The 26273-nt window shown below is 36.7% G+C and overlaps 1 protein-coding gene across 1 annotated transcript in view; it reads left to right on the top strand.

The window, feature by feature from the left end:
* The first annotated feature begins 19836 nt into the window (after positions 1 to 19836).
* The window catches only part of ALDH1A1 (aldehyde dehydrogenase 1 family member A1), a 54080-nt gene continuing 47643 nt past the window's right edge, over positions 19837 to 26273 (top strand). The window contains exon 1 of the mRNA XM_065879239.1: positions 19837 to 19938. Coding sequence (XP_065735311.1) covers positions 19873 to 19938 — 66 coding nt within the window. The 5' untranslated portion in view covers positions 19837 to 19872. The remainder of the gene's footprint in view (positions 19939 to 26273) is intronic.

The raw sequence follows: 26273 nt of genomic DNA, 5'->3' as shown, positions 1-26273 counted from the left end.
TGGCTCTAATCCGGATACATTTTTTTTCCAGATGTCTTTAGAAGCCTGGCAACAAAAGTGAGGAAAGCAGATCAAGACAGGATAAAAAACTGTTAAGATAGATGGGGCTAAAGGTCAGGAGGGCACAGATAGGGTGAAGTTGAAATAATTATCCAGGCTATCCTTGTTCGTATATAGACTAAGGCATAGGCCAACATACTATGACCTGTGGACCAAATCCAGCTTGACTACCTTTTTTTGTAAATAAAGTTTTACTGAAACACAGTCACATCCTTTCATTTCTGTGTAATCTATAAGCTCCTTTTGCTCTACAACAGTGAAGGTGAATAGTTGTGCAGAAGCCTATGGCCTGTTAAGCCTAAAATATTTATTATCTCACCCTTACGGAAACATTTTGCTAATCCCTGGACCAAAACATTAGGAAAGTAAAAAAAAAAAAAAAAAATTAGAGTGCTTGGTAAAATTTTAATGAAACAATGAAAAGATTCTTGATCTCTATCATGGAAGAGAATTACAGAATTCATGTACGTGAAGTTAAAGCTAAAATGCAAAGTAACAAAGTCCAGAGTGTGTTCATGCCAGTGGTTGCCAACCTGATATCAAGTTGTGATTAAATTTAGCAGACTTTTTGATCTCTAGTAATCATAGTGGAAAATCTGGAACAGAAGGCCAAACATTCCCTATGAATTGACAAAATTCTACATCATGTGGATGTAGATATAACTGACTCAATTAAAAAGACCAAAAAATAAATGGTGAGAGATTGAGTTTTGCTACTAGAGTGTTTGGGTATTCAATTGCTTTTGATGACTCCTGTAGTTATGACAATAGTTTACAACAGGGGTATCCACTCACAGATGTATTTGTCAGGGCAAGACTAAACAATTATAAATGATTTCCAAAAATCCAGATAAAAACTGTCCTTGTCCCTCTCCCATAAATGTTCCTATGAGTTCACTTCAGGTTTGCAGGGGAACCCTACTCTTTGAGGTCATTCATAAGCCATATTCCAGAAGTCATTGTCAGGCTACCCCTTAGGCACTATCACCAGTTGACACTGTCATTGTCCCTTTCACTCTGGTCAGGACTGAATTCCCATCTCATCTAGCTTCCTGCTGGTAGAAAAGGAAAGAGGAGATAGAAGAGGTATACTTGATGCCTGAAGTCCTAGACCAAAAACTGGCACATATAACTTCTGGAACTGTGCCATGCACTCACATGTCAGCCTCAAACCTATTATTATGGAATATGAGAATAATGGATTTTGGAAGAGAAGTAGCAGCCTCTCTCTCTCTGTCAAGGAATAGTAGCTTTCTATCTAGTAGAAGAATGCCAGCCCAATCGATGCTAAGCAGAGATGTAAATAATATGATTCCAAATGTGGAGATGATAAGGTAACCTATTCATAATATTCGCTTGAAAAAAAATCCATAAAAATTCTTCAGGGTTTTCTACTTTTAAACTGCATTATGAGAGATATGCAGAGATCTTTTCTCTCTTTCGCTTGGGGATGAGAGGAGGAAATGTAATATTTTTCCAGTCACTGAAACTTCTATATATTTAGTTATTCAGAACATGAAAATAAAGTTGGCAGAAAGACAATGTGGTCACAGAACAAATTAACCTCAACCTAAGATAACAAAAACTGGCAATGCAAAGCTGCCACAAATTAAGAATACTGGCCCAGTGACATGGTCATGGTCTCCTTGCTTCTCAAGGCAAATAAAGTTTCGTGGGAAGTATCCTCCTATATTAACCAAAGAGGAACACCAAGTCTCTTGTTTTATTAACTGGGTTAACCACAGTCTCATGAATGGAAACTATGGTGCTGATGACTTTCTGAAGATTCTTTGGACCAGGTGTGCTGGTTGGGGACCCTGGTTCTTAACTATTATATGAATATTTTATCTGTGGCAATTCACGTGGAGCCATTGCTCAGGTAATCGGAAAGCAATAAAACATTAGCTGTTCAGAGGATGAATACTAGGTGGTCTACATCCAAATCTAAGTACTTCTCTAACATCAATATCAATAATTTACATAACTTTAAAAATGATTATGAAATATTTTATTATGTGCAAGGCGCTTCCCTCTGAACCACATCTGATACAAAGCTGAGTGAGATGGGCCATTTCCTCAATTTATAAGCTGCTGGAAGAATGAGCAAGCTATGTATGGGAGCTGAATTAAGAGATGTATCAAGGTATTAACATTTCTATAGGAGGTGGCAAGTCAAAGAAGGTAGGGACTAAATTGATTTGGAATGGTGAGTTGGGAAGGACTAGGAAGACAGTAGGACTCTGAGGATATTACTGACCTCACGAAACCTTGTTTTTTTCATCCATACAATGGGGAGAATAGTACTTTCAATCCAGATTTATAAAGCACTTAGAATAGAATTAGGTTCATAATAACTTCAGTTGTCATTGTTGCTGTTTTTGTTTTGGCTAATGTAATTTTCTGAAAGTTTGATTTTGAATAATGAACAGAATTCCAATAGTTTAAAATACTGGAGTGTAGAATTCTAGGCAGATGGAATGGAATCATCAGCTACTGGATACTTCATTGGTATGAATGCAGACTGCAATGGGATTTAGTATGGATTTACTAAGCAAAATGCCTTTCTAAGCCAGCTGCCTAAAAGAGACTTTGATACACCAAGGTTTCTGTGTCCTTGAGTCTACATTTACAAAGAAGGATTTAATTTACTCAGTTTTATGAATTTCCTATTTTACACTTTTGAGGGAGAATGCCACTAGTCTCTTTCTATATGTTGACTGGGGTAAAAGAACTTGTCCATGCACATATCAGTGATAGCCCATATATGGAGGTACATAAAAAAATATATATAAGTCAGTCCTCACTCATATGGTAGTTGAAATTAAAAAGTTACATAATGTTAATTCTGATACCATGTAATGGTACACTGGGGTCAAGTGGTAAGGAATGAATAACTTGCAATTCTGTGGAACATAGTGGAATCTCTGTATGCTGGTACTTTTTTTTTTTTTTTTTGGGTACGCGGGCCTCTCACTGTTGTGGCCTCTCCCATTGCGGAGCACAGGCTCCGGACGCGCAGGCTTAGCGGCCACGGCTCATGGGCCCAGCCGCTCCGCGGCATGTGAGATTCTCCCGGACCGGGGCACGAACCCGCGTCCCCTGCATTGGCAGGCGGACTCTCAACTGCGCCACCAGGGAAGCCCCAGGACTTTGAACTTTTGAAGTCCATTTTTTTTGAGAAACAGTTTGCATCGCCCACAGATAATGTTAGAAGATTATAATTGCTTAGGGAGATCATGACTCTCTTATTTAAAAAATTAGTCCTCATACAGGAACATGAGGGAGAGAAGTGTGCCATTGCTTTTTTGCCTAGGAAAGCTGTATCCTGGGAGAAACAACCCCCAATGGTTTAGAGGGAAGCTTTGAAATCTGGGTTGAGGACAAATCATGACACTATTGCCTGAGGGAAACCATTTCCTATGTTCACACACCATTTATTTTTAAAATGTTTAAACTCCACATTCTAAATTGCTCTTCAGTGCTTTAAAGTCATAGTAGTCTGACTTCAGAGAGAAAAGAATTCCCGATTCTCAAACGCTTTCCAAAACTAATCAGAGCAACTTAGGAAAGATTTTAGATTAATACCGACTCTTGTTTTATTCTTTGAATGAGGGGGAACTTGAGGCAAATCATTCTTTATCCTTCAGAAACAACAAGAAAAATATACAAATTTATCCTTTTAGAATATTCTTGAAGTGTTATCCAATACATGCTAATCATTATTTATGTTGTCACAATATCTAAGAATTGAGACTGAAACAATAGGACATGGGAGCAAAATATTTTAAATGGCATGAAACTCATATTTCCCCAGGGCAGCCATTCCTGGGTCAGTTTGAAAGTAATAAAAACAGTTTCTCAGGCTTTTAGTATCCATGGTATTGCAAGGTCTACAGCCTCATCAAAGAATCATCCATCAACTGGTATAGTCCTTGGGTTGTCACATGTGGTCAGTAATGTTTCTATCTGCTTCCTCTTTATATTTTTAAAATAATTTATTGAGGTGAATTTTTACAACATGAAATTAACCATTTTAAAGGAAACAGTTCAGTGACATTTAGTCCATTCACATGTGGTGCAGCCACCACCCTTATCTAGTTCCAAAACATTTCCATCACTCCAAAGTAAAACTCCTTCCTCATTAATCAGTTTCTCCTCAGGCCCTGGCAACCACCAGTTCACATTCTGTCTCATCTGTTTCCCGTTTTGTGATCTATTCCTTTTAGCGAGCGTTCTTACCAGGCTTTTGCTGTCCATAAAGTCATCTGAGAGCACCTGGCTGCAGCCATTTACAGCTAAAGAAAAGCTGATCTTAGAGCCAAGGACACAATCTCTCTCTTGGTGGTCACTAAGCTGCCAATAACAACCCTTTGCTGCCTGAATGCTCTCCTATCTCCATGGCTACCCTACCTCCTGGGTATTGCATGGGCGCTACATCTCTGCTGCCACGACTGACATAGTGGAGTCTTCAAAAATACCAGTGATAATGTATTTTCTGGGTTCATTAATGTACCAAAGCCACTGTGGGAGAGTCTTTCTCTTTCTCTTAACTCTTGCATTTCTCTTTATCATGTGAGTAACAGATAAATTAAATACCCCTGGAATTTCTTTGTGTCTGTGGGAGAATGACTTTTCATTAATTAACAGTTTTTGTTTTTGTTTTTGTTTTTGTTTTTGCGGTACGCAGGCCTTTCACTGCTGTGGCCTCTCCTGTTGTGGAGCACAGGCCCCGGACGCGCAGGCTCAGCGGCCATGGCTCACGGGCCCAGCCGCTCTGCGGCATGTGGGATCTTCCCGGACCGGGGCACGAACCCATGTCCCCTGCATCGGCAGGCAGACTCTCAACCACTGTGCCACCAGGGAAGCCCCAATTAACAGTTTTCTATTAATTAATTTCAGCCTACTCTCTCCTTACATTATGATGAAAACCCATGTTTGGGAGAAGGGGTGCTGAGTTAGGAGCAAATCTCAATAGCAAATGGCAAGTTGTGATCAGATTCAACCCTCATCTCTGACAATCAAAGCATTACTATAGACCTCAGTTTGTTTCTCTGGTGCTATCCTCACTTAGAGTTATTCCCAGGAAGATCTTAGCCCTTCCTTTAAAAATGCTCCTGATGGGTCAATATGATCAGTAGTCTGGACACATTCAAAATATCTCAACACTGGTAGATTTTAGCTTGAGTTTAGGTTCAACCTGGAACTCTAAGTACAAGTATTAAACTTAGTATTGGAGTGATAACAAACTAATATGATCTTGTATGATTTTGTAATTTTAATATAAATTGACTAAAATTTTCTATAAAAGGGAAAAACTGAAAAAAAAAAGCTCCAAATCAGGAAAGAGGTTTCTATACACATACACCTTTACGCTTGTAAGTAATAATAAACAATATATACCATATATAAGAGAGTATGAATATTTTCTTATATTGATTGCCATTTATTAAAGAAAGTTTCTCAAAATTATGTGCAAACAAAAAATGAGCAAGTGTAAAAATCTAGTAGTCTTATGAATGAACTAGTTTTTTTTAAATGACTGTGCTCTTTTTGGAAAAATAATTTCCATTTCACTCATTATAGCAGGCTAGATCATGGGGAAATTCTCTTTCTAAAACACAACTGAAAACGCAAGATAAAAATATAATAAGTAACTGTCGAATGCATACTTGGCTCAATAAGAAAGTAAAAAAAAAAAATTCCAGAAGCCAAAAGAACAAAGAGGAAACTTAAAATTGAGAGGTAAACAAACTGTTCCTGCTCTTGAGAATGTGCTGCCTTGATAGCCAAAGGGTTTAATAGCCAAGTAAGGAGAGCAGTCAAGGTTGCAGGAAGAGGAGGTAGGAACTAAGACCCCACATGGTTGAATGGCTTACATTCACTAAAGAATGTAATAGAAAAATATGCCCTTTGAATCACTGGATGGGGAGGCAACAGCATGGTCAAACAGCTCCTTAGTCTAGGCTGTGGGTGTAAAAAAAATTTCTTCCTTCTTTGAGATTTCATAAACAAAGGCGTTTACTCTTTGTCTGTGTTACATCACTTAGACTTGAAACTGCAGTTCCTCCCAAATGCTAATGAAAGGAATATCAGAAAGATAATAATAAAATGTTTCTTCTTCTCCTTACAATACAGAGGAGCAGATACAATTTCATGTCTTAAGTTTAGTTCTGATAAAGTGGTAAATTGAGAACATTTACAAAAACATTTCAATATGATTCTCTTTCCCAGTATGGAGATTTGTATAAAAATGAATAATCCTGTTCTATTTCATAACACATTCTTGGAAGTGTTATTTATACAAATAAGCCTTTTAAAACATTCAGATTTTGGCGGTTGTTGCTGTGTTTTGTGAAATATAACCTCAACAAACTTCTACGTGTTTGCCCAAGAAATACTATTTGAATTGACAGATTATTTGAGGTTTTGTTGTTAGTCCAGAAGCACTTTAAACTTTCCTTTTTTACCATTTGTTTATAAAGACACAATATATCTGTGATTCTGTTGAATTCTTCAGTTAAATGAAGGTTTGAGAATATTCATCTTATTTAAATCAACACAAGATAATACAAAAAAAAAAGCCCATGATAATTTTAAAAAGAATCAAAACTCCAGAAAGAAAAAAACATAGTCATTGAAATTAAAAACTCAATTGATGCTCTAAACAACAGATTAAAAATAGCTGAATAGAGAGTAAGTAAAATAGAGTATACATTTGAGGAATTATCTAGGATGCAGCACAGAGAAATCAAGATATGGGGATTATGAAACAGATTTTCAAGAACACAGAGGTTAGAATGAGAAGGTACAATATATATCTAATAGAAATAAAGGCCATAGCAAATATAAATATTTTTAAGAAGAAGAGAGGATCATCATAAGTCTTCAATTATTTGAAAACAAAATTTTAAATCCAATGCCTAATACATAATGTCTAGCACAGTCAGAAGAAGAAAAGACAGCATGAACAAAAGCCAGAAGGATCAACAGACAAAATGCATTTCTCAATGCAGAGACTTAGGATATTGGAATTATCAGACACAGACTTTAAAATTTAAAAGATAAGACTAATAATTTCAGAAGAGATCCAAAAACTGAAAAAAGAATAACAAAAAAATAATACTTGAACTAAAAATGGCCATTATCAAATGCCGCCTAGATGAATTATTTAATAGCAACTGGACACAGTTGAAGGAAGAATTAGTAAACTAGTTAGGATAGAAGAAAATTTCCATAGTGAAGCCTAGACAGACAAAATACTAACAAAAAATAGAGAAGAGTGAGTAAATGCCTAAATAATACAGACATGATCTAATAAAACATAGCTGGAGTCCCTGAAGGAGAAGAGAGAAGATTCAATGCAATCCCAATTAAAATCCCAGAAGGCATTTTTGTGGAAATTGGCAAACTGATTCTAAAATTCACATGGAAATAGAAAGGATCTAGAATAAACCGAAAAACTTTGAAAAACACAGCACTGGAGGATGAACATTACCTTATTTCAAGATTCATTATAAAGTAACAGCTACTAAAACAGCGTGATATAAACACAGACAAAGAGATTAATGGACTAATATAGAGTCCAGAAATAAACCTACATATACATGAACAATTGACTTTCCACAGAGGCACAAAGGCAAGTTGGTAGAAAAAGAATAGTCTTTTCAACAAATGGTGTTGGAGCAATTGGATAGGTTGACACATAGCTGTTGAAAGTGGGTTTTTTCTTAATTTTCATTTTAATTATTACATTATCTGCAAGCATGTCCCATTTTATCAAGATATTTTTGTATCCTTTTTCTCTTTTATTGCTCAGTCTTTCAAATGTTCCATCTTCTATTTTTCAAAAAGTCAAGCTTTGGCTTTGTTGAATTTCTCTATTTTGTCTTTTAAAAAAAACTTAATTCATGCCTTTTTTACTCTTATTAGTTCCCTCTTTCTACTTTCTTTAGATATATACTGTTATGGATTTCCTACCTCCTTAAAATGAGCAGTTATTTCATTCACTTGAAGAATTTTTTCAATATAAGTTTCAGGAATAAAAATTTCCCTTGAAGTACTGTTTTTGCTGAGCCTAACAGATGTTAATATATGATAATTTTATTATCATACATTTTTAGATGTATCTATATTTTCACTCGCAATGTAAATAATTAAATGCAAATCCAATTTAGCTTTAGTTCCAGTATGCAAAGGTTTTTTAACATTAGAAAAATCCATAAATGTACCTGACAACATACAGAATTAAAAAGAAAAAAAACATGAAAATCTAAGGTAATACAAAAAATTATTTTATGAAATTCAACACATTCATAATAAAACAAAACCTCTAAGTAAAGTAGGAATAAAAAGAACCTTCTTTAAACTAATAGGGAGTTTCTAAATATAAACAAACAAACCCACTATCAAAAATCAATCTAAACGGGAAAACATTTGAAATGCTACTTTTAAAATCAGGATATAGAGAAGGATGCCCACTGACATCACTTAAATTCTACAATGTGTTGGATGGCTTAGCCAGTGTAATACAAATTTGAAAATCAAGTACTCAAGAATAAATCTAACAAAATCTGTACAAATCTCAACAGGGAATTTTTAAATTTTATTAGGAAATATTAAGGATTTGCTAAATACACTGGGAAACTATACCATTTCATGGATAGAAATGTTTATACAATGAAGATGTCAATTCTTTCCAAATTCCAATCAATATCTCAACACATGGCTTTTCATGAAACATAAAGTAAAAAAGATTCTAAAATATACATGGAAGAGTATAAAGCCAAGAATAGCAGGCACTCTTCTAAAGAAAAAGAGCAGAGAGAATAATCTTTTTCTACTAATGGCAAAGCCAGACATACTAATTAAGACAATGTGGTATTGGTAGTTGGATGGGCAAAATGACCAGAGAAATAAAACAAAGAACCCCCACAAAAACACACATATATTTGTATGAAATGTTATTCTATGACAAGATAGCATGTCAAGTTATTAGAGAAAAGCAAGATATTCAATAAAAGGAACTTGAAAAAATGCTTATCCACATAGAGAAGATTAATCAGTACTGCTACTCAATGCTGTGCTGGTAAACCAACCCTCAAAAAAAAACAAAACGAAACAAAAAAGGCCCTGATTTGCACTGGTTTGTAGCACTTGACAGTTCCCGTAATGCAAATACTCCATCCATGATTGAGTTTAAGTAACCAGTGTAAAGTCACCTGACTCTCGAATACCTGAAAGATTAACAGCCATGTTTCCTGAGCTAGGATGAGCCAGCTGCAACACCCCACTAACTTTACTTCACACCATACACAAAAATCATTCCCAAAGAAGCTTCAAAGGGAAAAATACAATTTAAAGTTCTTAGTAGGAAAAGATGACAGCATATCTTTGGTCTGTGTTGTTTGATTAGTTTTCTTTTAAAAAGCACAAAAAGCAACACTGACTGTAAAAATAAAAGACTGATAAATTTAATTGCATTAAAATTAAGAATATTTTGATCATTAAAAATATACTGTATGTAAATTAAAATTTAGAGATTCAAAACTGAGAAAAGACATTAGTAATATGATTAAGGATTAGAATCAAGTATATATTTTTAAACATTACAAAATAATTTAAAAATACACAGACAATACAATAAAACTGTGCACAGCACGTGAATAGGCTTTTACAAAAACAAAACTAACCAATAAACATATGATGAAGTATTCGAGATACTTAGTGACAAAAGAAGAACAAATCAAGATTGCAGTGCGATACCACCTTCTATCTCTTTGATTATTAAAAATTAAAAATCCTGATACTCAAATGCTGAAGAATATGGATCCATAGGGTTATTTTTCCGTTGGAGATAGAAGTGCAAATTGATACAATCACTGTGACATTATATCCCAAAGTTTAACATTCCTCTCCTTAAGAAATATCAAATTTGATTCTAGATATATAGCCAATAAAATGTATACAAAAATGTTCATAGAGGGTTTCCCTGGTGGCGCAGTGGTTGAGAGTCCACCTGCCGATGCAGGGGACACGGGTTCGTGCCCCGGTCCGGGACGATCCCACATACCGCAGAGCGGCTGGGCCCGTGAGCCATGGCCGCTGAGCCTGCGCGTCCGGAGCCTGTGCTCCGCAGCGGGAAAAGCCACAACGGTGAGAGGACCGCGTACCACAAAAAAAAAAAAAATGTTCATAGAAGCACTGCTCATAATAGCAAAGCCCCCCAAAACCCATTATCAAAGACTGGATGAATAAACTATTATCAGAAAAGTATATCACCCAGCAGTCAAAATAAAGAAACTACGTGACATGCAACAATATGAATGAATTCTATCTATAACATTTAAGGGAGTTCCCCTGTGGTCTGGTGGTTAAGATTCGGTGCTTTCACCACTGTGGCCTGGGTTCAATCCTACAAGCAGCATGGCCAAAAAACAAAACAAAACAAAAAACATTTAAATAAGAAAAGAATAAAGTTAGAACTAACTAAAATGTATACACATACACACACACAAACACAGGCATACCATTTTCTGGAATACACGGAAATACAGTGGAAGTCAACCAAGATAATAATAAACACAGGTTTCATAATTTTCTCATCCGGTAGGAGAGAGGGGACAGAGCAATGGAATGAAGGACCACAAGTATACATGTAGGTTATCTTCAAAGTACTTTGTTTTGTGTAGTGGTTTGCTAGTGCTTATTATGTTATTATACATAACAAATTATACAATTAAACAAAACAAAAAGATGTATCTGAAATTCTAAAGGAATAATATCAGGGTCACAGCAAAAACAAAAGGCATACCTGGCTGGAGTTTTGTAAATGATATAATGAAGGAATTTTTTACAGAAGGGTAGACAATCCACAAGGAATACTGAAGAACCTAGAGCTTGCACAAGTGAGAAGCAGTGACCACTCCTGAAAGCCTGAAGAGACAGGAGGTGGAAATGGTATTTTCAGAGCCCAGTCAATAAAGCCAACACTCTATAGTGAGGGACATTCAACAAGGTCTGCAGTCATAGGAGGAAGAGTCAGCCCTGCCAGAACCCTGCCAGAATGCCAGCCAGCCATGAGAGAAGCAAGGGAGCATGTATCCTGGGCTTTCTCTCCTGCTACACTCCATTCTCCTGTCAGCACCTCCCTCCCTTTCCTATTGGTTGAACAAAACCAGAAGCCAGAGGGCAAGAGAGCCGTGTCATAAGGCAAAGAGATGAAATGGATCTGAAGTGGAAAACAGAATATCCAGTAATATTAACATGCACACACAAATATTTAAATAAACATCCACCAGCAATGACATGTATATGGGGAGAGATGTAAACAAGTTTAAAGTGTTCTACGTATTTAGATTGGCCAAGGAAAAGAGTAAAGGTACAAATTAATTTTAGACTTTGAACTATTATTAAAATAATAAACCCAATATAAAATTCCCCAAATAATAGAGAATAAATAATTTTAAAATTAATTTAAATGAATGTACACTAAATGAAAAATTAACATAGTTTAGTTTAATTTTAAAACTAATATCTTAATTAATTTTAAATCAATTTTTTATAAAGGTAAGAAAAGAAAAATAGAGCAAGTAAAACAAATAAAAGTATTTAGTAAGATGATAGAATTTTTAAACATAAATTTATCAATACATTATATTACATGTCAATAAAATAAATGATCCAATTAAAACAGAAAATCTGTAAAATTGCACAAATGAAGAAAACCCAACAATGGGTCATTTAAAGAGATGTGCAACACATATAGACACAGAGATTGTAAGTAAGAAGATGGAAGAATATATATTACGCAAATTCCAACCCAAAGAAAAGCTACTGTGGGTATAATTTATCCGACAAAGGAAACAAAGGCAAAAAGCATAAAGATGAACAGGGACATCTTATAGTGATAAAAAGTTCAATTCACAAGGAAGATAAATCAAGGCTAAATTTGTAAGCACATAAATATATAGCCTTACTAATGTAAGCTGCAAAGACTTGGGGGCTGTTTATTGCCAACCAATAGAAAAATTAAGAAATGCACACCAAAATAAACAATAAGTCAAGGAAGATATCACAATGGAAATTAGAAAGTATTTTTAATTGCCTGAAAATGAAAATACTATTTCCAAACTTGTAGACGCTTCTAAAGACATGCTTAGAGGGAAATTTAGAGCTTTAAATGAGGGAAGTGCATTAAAATTTATAGGTTGACTAATAAAAATAGAAAGCATTTCTTCCAAACAAAAAAAGAGGTGAAAATGGAGGAATAGAGAAATTGCAATCACTACAAGAAGAGAGGTAAGAAGTAAAGGAGCATGCAGTTACCTCTACAATATAGTCCTCTCTTCTTACTACTACAATTACTGATTTTGAACTATGAGCCTGGTTGCCCAGAAAAAGTGTACAGTCTTTATTTTTCCTTACAGCTAAGTGTGGATATGTGACTAAACTGTGATCACTGAGCTCTAAGCTTCAAGGGAAACCTCCTCAAAATGCAGTGGACCCTAGTCCTTTGTCATTTTTCCTCCCCTTTCTCCATTCTGAATCCTGGGATATGAATGCAACGGTTGGAATTCTGGCAGCCTTCTCTTACCAGGAAGCCAAGAGTCATAGTTCAGGGATGCTGGGGCAGTAAGCTGAAAGGAATTCCCTCTGTATCTTTCAACTCTGCCACCATGCCTTCCCTGGATGAGCAATTTACGATGTCTGTTTATGTGAAAGAGAAATCCATTTCCATTTTGAGTATTTATTTTGGATATTCCCTAATGGGCAACCAAACCTAATCCTAACTGATATAAGGACAAACAGAAAGCACAAAGTACATCAGTCATCACAATAAATAGAAATAGATAGAAATGGAATAAACATACGTGTTAAAAGCAGAGACTCTGAGATTGGATTAAAAAAATATGACAGCTATGTGCTCGTTAAAACCTTGACCTAAAATGTCAGGACACTGGAAAGTTGAAAGTAATAATTATTTCAATAAATAAAATTAATAGTTTTACAGGAAAAAGGCAAGGAATCACAGATGCCTGAATTTTCGTCGCTGTTGTTTTGTTATAAGCAGAAAGAGAAAATTCAAGAAAAAGGTTTGATTTTGAAAAATGATAATGAGTTTAATCAAGGGTCTTAAAATATGAACTAAGAGACTAGGTAGTTAACCTAATTGAGTGAAAATAGGCTGAACTAAATACTAGAGATAGGTTGGGTCTATGTTTCAGTGCAGTGATCCTCAAACTTGACCTTGACTCAGAATCACCTGATGGGTTCCTTAAAGCACAGATTGCTGGGCCCTAGCTCCAAGGATTCTGATTCAGTTGTTCTGAGATGGAACCTGAGAATTAGCATTTCTAAAATTTCCAGGTGATGTGGATGTCACTCCAACATTGAGCACCATGAGGAAATAGAGCCAGAGCTGCTTCAGCGGTTCTGACAGCTGACCACACATTAGAATTACCTGAGGAACTTTAAATGCATACCAATAGCTGGGCTCAAACCACTGTTACTGAATCGGAATCTCTTTTGCTTTGTTTTGTTTTGAATTCCCTAGGTGATTCCAATGGGCAGGCAGGCTAAAACACTCTTCCAGTCTTCTGATGGTCAAGTTAAAATCTGGGTTTTTATGTAAATGTTTCTATTTTTTTAAAATCATACTGCATGGTCCACGTAAACAAATATGCAGGCTCTCAATTTTCAAATCCAGCTACCTGACTAGATGTGACATGTAGCTCAGGTACCGAACAAGCAGCTGGAACCTAAGCCAGAGCCTGGAAGATAAGTTTGGATTGTAGTTATAGATCTGGGTACATATGTGTGTGGGAAAAATCCAAGCAAGCAAATGCAAACCAAGTTTGATATTGTCTAGCTAAAATGATCATTTTAAAAAATTAAAGGCTTTCACAAACATCATTTTCTATTGCATCTTACTTTTGCAATTGAATGAATATCCACTTATACTACAACGGAACCTGGAAGGATTTCAAAATGTCAGCACCTGAGAAGTTTTTATTCCAGGTACAGATGGGAGGGAGGTTTCCCTTTATTTGAACATGAATATTTAGATTTTAACAATAAACTAGAAAAACATGCAGAGGGCATGACCAATGACAGCGGATACTATTTGGCAACCCTGAACTCCTGCTTACATTGATTATTGTATTGGGTGCCCATGACTGAGGTAACAAATTACCATAAACTTGGTGGTTTAACACAGCACACATTCATTCTCTTACAATTCTAGAGGTCATAGGGCTGAAATCAGTTTCACTGGTCAATATCAAAGGAGTGGGCAGAGCCAGTTCCCTCCAGAGGCACAGGGGGAGAATCCATCCCTTGTATTTTCCAGTTTCTAGAGCTGCATTCCTTGCATTCCTTGGCTCCTAGCCCCTTGATTGTCAAAGCTAGCTGCTTCAGTGGTCAAACTGCCTTCTGTTTCTGTGGTCAAATCTCCTTTGCCTCCCTCTTACAAGGATACTTGTGATTACATTTAAGGCCCACCCTGATAATCCAAAATAATCTCTCATCTCAAGATCCTTAACTAAATCATATCTGCAAACTTTCTTTTGCTATATAAGGTAACATTCACAGCTTCCAGAGATATCTTTAGGAGTCATTATTCAGCCTGGGAAAATTCTATAAAATATAACCAAAGAAATCACATGATTGTTTTTATCATGCATAAATTCAAAATGCCAGAAATGACACTGAAGTCAAAATTCAGCTATTTAGCTTTCCAAATGCTGAGGCCGAGGTCAAAGGCAAATTGCAGATTTCGGCCAAATATTAAGAGTGAAGCACAATTTCTCAGCATGCCTACAGAGGGCACACGGGTTTATAACCTGCTTTTTCATTTTTTACTAATTTACAATATATCACAAAAGTTCCTCAAGTATTTGTTTACTTTTTTCACTAACCCATGATTTATCTAACCATCTGGTATTTTTTCAATTTCATAAATAATATTCCTTTAAAGATACTTGTTCATAATTCACACATATTTATTTGTTTCCTTAAAAGAAATTTCTAGAATTAGAATAACCAGATCAAGGGTTAAATGTTTTTAATATTTTAATACAATTTGCCAAGTGTTATTAAGCTCTGAGAAACGCTACAGGAAAAGGGTCATTTTTCTGCACCCTTACATGTGCCGGGATTGGGATAAAAAAAGTGCCCTTTGACTCTTAAAAATGCTAACTTGTTGCTGCGTATTTTGCACTTATAATTTAAATTTATTGGAGGATATTTGGGTGGAGAGTACTCCCTGAGAAACTTTCTTTACCTACAACCACGATTTAACTCACTTGCCAGATTAACTTGCACCTCTGAAGTTCCTTTGTAAAAATATTCTGACTGTATGATTTGCTTACAGGTTCAAAATCAGGCAAAAAAGAATGTGTGGCATTAGAAGTTAAGATACTGGTCATCTGGGGTGAGGAAGAAGGGGATAGTGACAGAGAAGATGTACAAAGTGGGCTATAGGGTTCTAATATTGTTCAATTCTTTGACCCCGGTGGTGGTTATTTTGTTTTGTTCCTTTCATGACTGTTTGTTGAGATGTTATAAAGAAAAAGTTATGATTTTTGCAGTTTTTCTATACATGGTGTATTTGACTTAAAAAAATTTTAATAAAAAATAAATTAAAAGAGAAAAAAATTAGTACTGACACTCATGTCTACATACACTCAGTTTTTGGGCACAATTTTGTCTGCTTAGCAATAGTCAAATCTCTTTGCTCTAAAATCTTATCATTCACATGAACCTAGTAGTTCAACCGCATGATTAAATTAAATGTTATTTAAGTTGTTGATTTATTAGGAGGAAAGGGAAAGTGATTTCTATGAAAACAAAACTGAGTGTTATGCAAACACTCAATCTCGTTAAATTATTAAACACACTGGCATAACAATAATAATCTGTGTATAAGACAATTGTAAAAAAATTAAAAATACATAAAAATCTGGAAGTAGTCTATATTCAGACTGCCTCAAAGATGTCTTTAAAATTCTTTCTGTACTCTGAGGAAACAACAACAATGTGAACATTATTTATGCAAGGTTATTTCAAACTCTAGCAGCAGACCCAGTTCTAAGAAATGGTTTTGGCCCATGAAGTTTAGCAAAACCTATTTAAAGTGAAATAACTGTCTTATAGAGGATTTAATCTACTATTTCTTTTAGTGACCCTACTGATTAGTGTCCTCATTGTATCAGGTAAGAGGGACATCTGCCATCTTAGTAACACAGGACAAAGAGAAAGCGATGATAGGATATGTGAGGAGAAGGGGAAATCAGAGGTAAAAAAATATCGCCAATTGGAAAAGATTGTCAGATGAACAGAAATTAGCCCACAAACACATCTGTTCACATACTCGAATTCTCTTTCCACCTCCATTTTTTTTTTTTTTTGCGGTACGCGGGCCTCTCACTGCTGTGGCCTCTCCTGTTGCGAAGCACAGGCTCCGGACGCACAGGCTCAGCAGCCATAGCTCACGGGCCCAGCCGCGGATCTTCCCGGACCAGGGCACGAACCCACGTCCCCTGCATCGGCAGGCGGACTCTCAACCACTGCGCCACCAGGGAAGCCCTCCACCTCCATTTTTAATAGCAACTTGCCAACTGAGCACATATTCTCTCATCACATACAAGATCCACTTTTTCCAAATTATTAAAACCCAAACAGGCACATAAGCCCATGTGGTGTCTGTTGAAATTGCAGTGATCAAAAGCAAAGGGACATATCCATTGCTGGGTTAACCACCTGGCAGACTCACCCAGTCATGCTGAAGGTGACAATGAAGTGTCAGGGATGGCAGATGTCACTGAGCAAAAGAAGTTCAACAAACTGATCCTGGATTTTGAAATCAGAAAATGTGAAAATCAGCTATTTTTTATTTTACCATACAATTAAGTTTGTTAAATATAAATGGTTTTTATTTCAATTACTCATGTGGGTGGGAGGTTAGGCTCCATTAGCTTTTCAGTGATTAAGGCTTGAATGGAGTTTTAGAGAGATTCCTTATAAAATGAGACAGCAGTTTCAGCAATGGTTGATGACCTGGTCTATATATTTCTTGGTATAATGACAGCTTTCACAAAGGACTGTAAGAAGTCAGATTCAAAATAAAAATAAATTATGCTCCTTTCCCCATCCCCCCACTGCCATGTGTGTGTGTGTGTGTGTGTGTGTGTGTGTGTGTGTGTGTAACTTAACTTGTCCCTAAGAAAGAAAGGAAGATTAAACATCCTTCATCTATTAATCCCAAATTCAAGTTCCAGCCCCTCCTCTGCTGCATAATCCTGGCAAAATATACAAATATATATTGTATATAAAAATATACACGATTGGGTCCAGTCTTGAAGTGGGGCTTCTTGGGCCCTGTGTTCTCACCAAAGCCACTTTGTAAGGGAGGAAAGTGATCTCCTAGACCTTTTACCCATGCAACCACTCCTAAAAATATAGTATTCTACGAGACAAATTCCAGGGGCAGGATGATACTTACTTCAGAAATAGAAATCTCAGGGCCTGTGGTTTCTGGACAGAAGAGATCTGCCCTTCAAGTAAGATTAAGGTTGGAGAGTTCCTGATACTCTAATCACAATGCTTTACTCATAGAAGATACTTGGTAAATATTTGTTAAAATTTAATGTGCAGGTGTGGTAACCTGTTTCCAAGGCTGTTCCTTTTACCTACATTCAGTAATATCTGGCATAAAGGGACCTGTTCTTATGTAATTATTCAATAGAATATGATTAAGGATGAGCTTAAAATATTGAGATGACACACCAAATGTGTTATGAAGCTTTGAGCTTTCACTGCCTGGACAAGTGTCTGACTCCACAAACACCTGCAAAGCTGAGAGAAGAAGAAAGTAGCAAAACACAGCTGTCTGGGCCTGGCCAGAGCACCACTCTGCAAGTTATGTAACAGCTATTGTGTAATTGTGCATTTAATTCGGAACACATTTTTAAGAGAGAAAACAATTAGATTTTCCAAAAAGAATGAAACTGAGAGTGAGAGAAAGAAAGGGAGAGAGAGACAAAAATGATGAAATAGCACAGAAGTTTCCATCTGGTCTTCAAGAGTGAAGCGCAGGGAAGGCAAGGACCTTGGGGATGGTTCTCTTAGAATCTAGGGGCCTGCCTATGAGTCAAATCTGGCCTGCCTCCTGTTTTTGTAAATAAAATTGTATTGCAAAACACCCTACACCCCTTAATGTATCGATTGCCTGTAGTTTGTTTCATGCAGGGTTGAGTAAGTTACAACAGAAACTATCTGGCCTAGAAAGTGGAAAATATTATCTCTTTACAGAAAAAGTTTGCTGACCCCCATTTTAGGTGAACAGAAGGTTAAGCTTGAGTGCCTGTGAGGAGTGACTACTCACTTAGAGAACCAAAACAGCCGATTCTCAAGCCCATCTGGGAACTCTCTTATGGAGAGGAGGGCAAGGAGAATAAATTGGAATAAGAGCCAGGGTTTTAGCGTCCGACTGGCCTGAAATGAAATTCAGGCCAGTGAAATTCTTGTACATATTAGATTTGTGTTCATAAGCAAGCTACTTACTCTATGTCTGTAAAATGGGAAACCCAGTGAAGAAGGAAAGAGAAAGTAAGGCTTCTGCACCTGATCTGGAGTAACTACTCAGTAAGTCTTAGCTTCCCTACCTAAATCTCATATTTGGGGGAGCTGGCATTTTTCACTGGAAAAAATAATTGTTGTTCTTAATTCTTAGTAACCAGTTAAGAGCATCCAAAGTTTTCCATCTTGTTCTGACTCTAGCTTTTGCTAGAGTTTCAATAAAATAAACTATTGTACTTAAAATGGGAGTAGTACAGTTAAAAATTGTCCTTTTTGAATGTTCCCAACTTGAAACATTGATTTCATTTTAAGAACTTGTATTACTTGGGAGTCCTGTTTAAATTCACTCTTGGTACAATTGCCTGCGTCAATGATTGATAAATACCAGCCAACTTCCAAAACCAGAGGTTACTTTCATTTTAAATGAGTTTTAGCAGACGATATTGCCATATTGCTACTGTGGTGACTGTGTGACAGCACAGTCCGAGTTTTTAAAAAATATCCTGCTAACTTTTCTATTCCCACATATAAAAGATAATTTAGATAAAGGTAATTTAAATAAAGATAATTTAGAGTTCCTGAAATCCTAGTTCTACTTACCAAGCACTGAAAATACATTTGATTGGTATGATTTTTTATAAGCTGACTTGGGGTAGGGTCTCTATAGAGGGCCTTTCTTCTACAAACAGCACCCTGCTTTTCTGGGACATGGACTGATTCTCTGACTGCACTGTCCTAAAGATACCTGGCCAGGGTCCTCGACACACCAGCCTCTGCTGAGAACAAGTACCCTTTGAGATTATTTTTCAATCCTCGAATTCTCTGATTCCAAGTCTGTCAGAGAACAGAAAGTTTCACAGCAGCATAAAAAGCATGAAAAGCCAAAAAAATAATAACTGGCCTTAGTGGCCAGAGCAGCTGTGCTTCGTACCCTTATCACAGGTTTCGGCTTTGTAAATTAATTCGTCTGCAAATAGTGCCCTCTCTCCAGATGCAGCTTCAATGCTGTAGCACTGGTTTCTTAAGGATTTAAGTTTAAAGTCAAGGGCTTCCTGCCCTAGGTGTTACAAATAAGTAGTGTCGTTTTCTTTTTGCTCCCAGTTTGTTCATCCAATCATATCCCAGTATGCAAATAAACCTTAGCCCATGCAGATAAAAAGGAACAAATAAAGCCAAGTGCTCTATCAGAACCAAATCGCTGAGCCTGTCACCTGTGTTCCAGGAGCTGAACCAGAAATGTCGTCCTCAGCCATGCCAGATGTACCTGTCCCACTCACCAATTTGAAGTTTCAATATACTAAGGTTAGTACAACTTCTATTTGCTGTTTTGCCTCAGTTTTATAAAAACTACGTTTATTTAAAGCATAAAAGGTCAATTTAAGTAAACTTGTGTAAAGAGCCCTTTGCAAATATAAAAATAAAAGGCTTGCAAAATGCCGGTCTGGGTTTAGTGTCTTGATCAAATAATGAATTCTAAATTGTATCAGGCAACTTTTCATAAATTTATTTCTTAAAATATTTCTGAGTGAAAGGAATTCTCTTCGTTGTAAAAGGTTCTTGTGCCAGGATTCAGGGGACTTTGCTAAGCAGTTCTATTAACTTTCAGCAGAGCCTAGCGTGTGTGATAGGAGAGGCAAATACTTACTAGAGAAACTTACTGGAAACAGACAAACAAATGGGAATGATTTTTAAAAAAGGAAAAAAAAGAGAGAGAAACAGAGCATAGTGAAGTAACATGATTTTTATATATGTCAAATGAGTGTCAAAATTGAAAGACCTCAGTCTGATAATTGATGAAGAAAACTCCAGTTCCAAAAAAATTCATGGGACTTGCATTATTTAGCATATTTGGGGAAAGAAAGCATTCTTATTTATTTCTTCAGCCAAATTTGCTGCCATTGGAGCCAGTATGTAATTGTTAGCTGATAAATATTTACAGAAACAAGAGCAGAAGCCAGACCCAGATTTAAAAATCCACAGCTAGAGAGAAGGAGGAAATGGATCCTATTTGAGTCGATCAGGAGTATCTCTGAACTTTGCCTGTTTCACACTGTTACATTCCTGCTTTCTAGTCAGAGCCTAGAACTCCCAGAAAAACAAATAAAACAAACAAAACCAATCTAACCAAAATCATTTAAAAAGTGAGCTTTGTGGTGTGATGCAGAAAGGAAGGTAAGAAAGGAACTATTCCAACTCAGGGAGAGCCATTTTCCTGTCTGAATTAACCAATGAGAAACCAAGAGCATTATACGTTAATGATAAAGTCCTGCTATTATTAAATTGTTTCCTTACTTGCGACCACGGATGCTTTTGAAATCCTAAAGTCTGTTACATTTTCATTTTCATAAGCACAACAAATGAGGAAGTTATTCAGCTGACTGACTATTTTCCATAGGAAAGTGCCTGTAGAGATCAGATTGTGCCTTTAACATGGTTGACCAACAGCTACAAAGTGTATTAAAGTATTATTTTCACAAGGTTTTATTAAAAGGGAAAATATTTTTTGTCAGTTTGATTTTATTCCAAATGGGAATATGAAAAATGCGATGACACTACATATACCCTCCAAAAATTTTGCACTTGGCAAAGTTATGCCCAAAAGATAACAAGACTCCAGTTTTGCCAACTTTCTTAACTCTGTTATTCACAAGAAATTTCGATCCAAGGTAAGTACATTTAAAAATGCATTCATTTCATAAAGATCAAAACCATTGGCAATGATTGAATTATACCCTTACTATTATAAGAGTCTTTTTATTTTTTTCTATACTACCTGGGAAGATATTTTGGTAGTCTGCATGTCACTTTTTTTGAAAATCTGGTTTGCAGAAGTTTGCATTCTTCCTTATATGTGAATCTCCAGGGACATCTAGTATGAAATATTCTTTCTACTGAATTAAGCTTCATTTAGTAGTTATTAATTAAACATGTGAGAAACAGTAGTAGACAAATGAGATGGTCCTTAAAATCTAACATACAAAAAAAAAATCTAACATACAAACACAGATCTAGTGATTCTTTAACACATAGAGATGATTTTAAGATTAAAGTCTCCTGTTCACTTAAAAGTCATTACACAAGAACACCCTCTAGGGAAACTAACTGACCTTCGTGTTCAAAAGGAGGCAAGATTCCAAGAGCAGGAATTTACTCTTGCATATAAGAACTTTTCTGGGTAAAAATGACCAGTGCAAGTCAGTGAATTTTGATTGCTCACACATCTTCTCTACAAATCTGTTCTGCTCAGATACCATTTTATTGTCTGATTTATTGGTTACAGCATTTTCACACTTGGGAGGACACCAGTTATGTATGTAATTAAATCTAAATGGGTGAGCTTTTTCAAATGCCTTTGCATTTTCTTTTTACTGTGCCTCACTGAAGAATTGTATTGGATTTGCACTTGCAAGAGGAGTTGGAAAATGATGGTTATTAACTAAGTTTCCGGGTTGCAAACCAAATAAGCAAGGATTTTATACTGTCTGAGAAATCACCTTCTATAGCTAGCCCCTAAACTCTATTATTTTTCTCCCACTGTTTTAGTGTCCGTCTTTATTATCGCTAGAATATATTGGTCACTGGGGCAAGGCGGAGGGAAGAGACAGGCAAAATTGAGTAACCAAAAACTATTACAACTATGGTAGAAGAACTACACGCCCTCTCAAGCTTGAGACTGCCTCTCATCCAAACAAAAGACATCGTTGTCTCTTATGACTTATTTTCTAGTACAGTCGGTTTAATTTTTTAAGGTGCATAAAACAGAGATCAGAGTTTAAGAAATACTTTCTAAAATGATACCAAAGTTTTTAGAACTTAAAACCTCAATAACATCATTATAAATGCACATAAACTCAGATTTCATCTCTATTCTCATTTTCCGCCTTTCCAATTCTAAACAAACCCTACATCTGCCAACTCATCTGTTTTGTTGAGCTTTTAAATGATGAGGTTCTTCGGAAATTATGTGACCTTTGGGCAAACTACATTACCCCTCTCTGCCTTGGTTTCCTTACATGGAAAATAGGAATTCCTAAGGTGGAAAAAAGCATTAAATGAGTTTAATGCATTTAAGGCACTTGAAATAGTGCTTGGCACATGGGAAGTGATCGATTAACATTAGCTATCCTAGTCCTATTTATTTTTCTGAATTCCTTCCAATTTTCCAGAGCCTTCTTTTACTCAGCCTTTCCTAGACCTGTTTCCCACAAGTGTCCCTCTCATCTCATCCTCTTTTCCAAGGCTTTCTGTCACTCTTTCTTGCACAGTCATGCCCCACCTGACAGGACCGCATTGGAGCGAAGTTCCAGGGGTTGATCTGGGATTTCAGGGATCAAGAACTTTCTCTTACAGGATTTGGTAAATTTGTTTTCCATTCTCCCTTCATAACACTGTTTTCTACCTTAAAAGACAAATAGAAAATTCAAGAAGAAAGCTTTCTCAGACAGGATTCAAACCCCAAAATATTTAACTTGACTCTTAAATGTAACTCATTGAATAATGATTTATTCATGCTAGAAAAGATCTTCATCAGCTAATGACATTTCACACACACACTCACATACCCATACCCACACACACACATGAAATATCATAGTTAAGTTTCCTTGTGTTTACTCTGTGCCAATGACTGTTTAAGTCCTTTACAATGATTTTATTTACTCCTTACAATAACCCTATGAGGACGTTACTATTCCTGTTTTGTAGATGAGGACACTGAAGAACAGAGTGGCTAAGTAACTTGGCTTAAGTTACACAGCTAGCAAATGACAAAGCTAGACTTGGAATGCTGGCAGTCTCAGCCCTCACACCAACAAGTGACTTGTCTAAGACCAATATCACTACTTTGGGACATGGCGTTGCTGACATCCTATTCTACCTTTATTCTGTCTTTCATTTGTTCATTCCTGATTACTGGTGGGGCCATGCCCATGAGCCTTTCCAGCTGTTGCTCCGCTGTTCCCAGGCCAACAGGAGGAAGTTTGCCACCAACTTAGAAAAAGAGGAGAACAATAAGGAAGGTTGGAAATAAACAGACTCTCTGCTTTGATTGAAAAGGTGGCCTTTGGGCTGGGAGAGACCACGATGCAGAGGAGTTTGACATAGGTGTGCAATTTCTACGTGGACTGCATTTCTTCAACCCATAAGGAATAATACATTTTGGTTAGAGGAGGAGATATTTTCCTAGATTTCTGGTATTATTGTTTAACCCATGTGGGTTAAAGATATATTTTTGATAAAGAAGAGTTATGAATCATTGAATACTATGTGCTAGGCACAATTTAAAGTGTTTTTTTCCCCTCCTATTATCTCCTTTTAAATTCTTACAACAAACAAATTCAGACCACATGTAGTTCCAAATACTCCACTCTCTTCACTCATTTCTCCCTTTTTCCCTTCCTCTCTCCCATTTTACCTCCCTTTATTTAACAAATCATTGAATGACTGTTCTGTGCTAGGTCTTATGATATAAGAAAGCTAGTATGATTCGTGCCTCATGGAGCTTATATTCCTGCAAGGTGTGGGATGGGAAGGAAGGAAGCAAGTAAGTAAATACTTTAATCACAAATTGTGGTAAATGCTAAAAAGAAGAAAACAAAGCTGAGACAATATGAGGGGAAGAGCTTACTTTGGATGAGGTATCAGGGAAGGGGGAACCTGAGGGATGCAGAGCATAAGGTGGCCATGGAAAGTGGGGAAACAAAGATCCAGAGGTAATAACACGTGCAGGGACGTCTGCGGACAAGAGTTTGGTATATTCAAAGAACTATCAAAAGGCAAACATAGCCGGAATAAAGTGAGGAAGAGAGAGCATGGATGAGATAAGACTTGAGATGGAGCCTCCAGCCAGACTGCCTGATGGATTTCATTTGAGGGAAACCACTGAGGGGTGCTTAAAACAGGACAGGACTTATGTTGAAGACAAAGACGATTGTGCCGTGGCACTGCTTTCATTTGGGAAATCTTTTTAAGTCCCCTCTGACTGAAGCAATATTTTGTTTGCTTTTGGCTTGGAAGCAGTTGAACAAATAGCTGGATGGCTGCAAGGTGCAGTGGCTTAACAAGATAAACCCGGCTTCAATTTCTAGCTCTTCTACTTATTTAATGATATGACCTTGGCCAAGCTTCTAATCTCCTTGAGTTTCAGTTCCCTTGTCTGTAAATTGGGAATAATAATGACTACCTTGGAAAGTGGCTGTGAGAATTAAGTGAGGTAATTTGTGTAAAGTGCCCAGCACTTATTAGCTCCTTGGTCCAGGTTCTCTTTAACCCTCTCCTTCCCAAGATGACTCCTAGAATTCTAAAAATTTTCAGTTGCCAATGTAAGTGGAACAAATACTTGCACTGCTTGTCAAAGTTCAAAACTACTTTCATCTGCTAGTCTCATCTGAAGTTCATAATTAACCACCGGGAAGGAGCTAGGGAAGATGTTACTTGTGACCCATTTTAGAGCTGAGGGACCTGAGCTCAGCTTAAGTGACTTGCCCAAGGTCACACAGTTTTTAAGAGGCAAGCACAGAATGAACTGGATTCTGAATCTTATTTCAGATCTGATTCTTTTCCACAGGATTTCATATTTTTCCTAAATATTAAAAATAGTAGTATTTGAATCTCACTGGATCGTCTCTAACAAATGCTTTTGCACCTGTTATTTAATTTGTATCATTCATTCCTTTATCCGATAGAGAGAATGGAAATTTGGATGATAAGAGAAGAGAGATGATTTGGACACTAGATCCCTAAACACGTGGACTAATAGAAAGAAGATACTCTAGAGCAGTATATCTCAAATTTGATTGTGTAAGTGCCTCACTTAGAGACCATGTTGAAACACAGATTCTGATGCTGTAGGTATGAGGTGAGGTATGAAATTCTGCATCTCTAACAGACTTAAAGGTTTTGCTGATGCTACTCAAAGCATGGTCCATTGACCAGCAGCAACTGTCTAAAAGTTTTGGGTCAGCCTTATAACTTACCTACAGTGATCACCATCTAATTACTTAGGGACTTGACTTCCTATTTCTCCCAGAAACTCACTCACACCCAGCCATGTCAGAAGCACTTACTTTCTCTTTCAGTGCCTGAGTCCAGCAAGAACTATATCATGGCCACAAACCAGTGATGAAACCAACTATTGATTTTGATCCTGGGAGATAAACATTCTCTAAGAATGCAATATTTTAGCTTATCTCTGAAGACAGTGTCTTGGCAAATTGTTTTGTCCTCTGGCACCTGCCTGGCTTCAAGAAAACCTAATCAACAAAATCCTAAAGTAAATAGCACATACCCAAAAGAGGGTGTTATTCCCATTTCATGAGGACCCTCAGGACTACAAGTGTTCACATGATTTCTTTAAACTGGACTTCACCTAATGGATTTGTCATTAACTACTTCTCAGACTAAGGGGGCAGGGTGAGAAAAACTCTTGAAGAGTATGAGAAACAACTCATTTGAAGAGCAACCCAAAGTTAGATTAGTGCCTCTGAAATGGCATGGGTAATCTACGGGATGATATAATCCAGATCAGCCAAAAAGAACCCTCATGGGAATACAGGCATTGATAAAATGGCCATAAACCTGTCTCAGGGTAGCAGTTAGATGGCTTGGGTGGTGGTGGTGGTGGTGGTCTGTGTTTTCAT

This window comes from Phocoena phocoena, chromosome 6 (assembly GCF_963924675.1).
Source record: "Phocoena phocoena chromosome 6, mPhoPho1.1, whole genome shotgun sequence".
Taxonomy (NCBI): domain Eukaryota; kingdom Metazoa; phylum Chordata; class Mammalia; order Artiodactyla; family Phocoenidae; genus Phocoena; species Phocoena phocoena.
The sequence above is the reverse complement of the archived record's forward strand: the minus strand, read 5'-3'. Positions and strand labels throughout refer to the sequence as shown.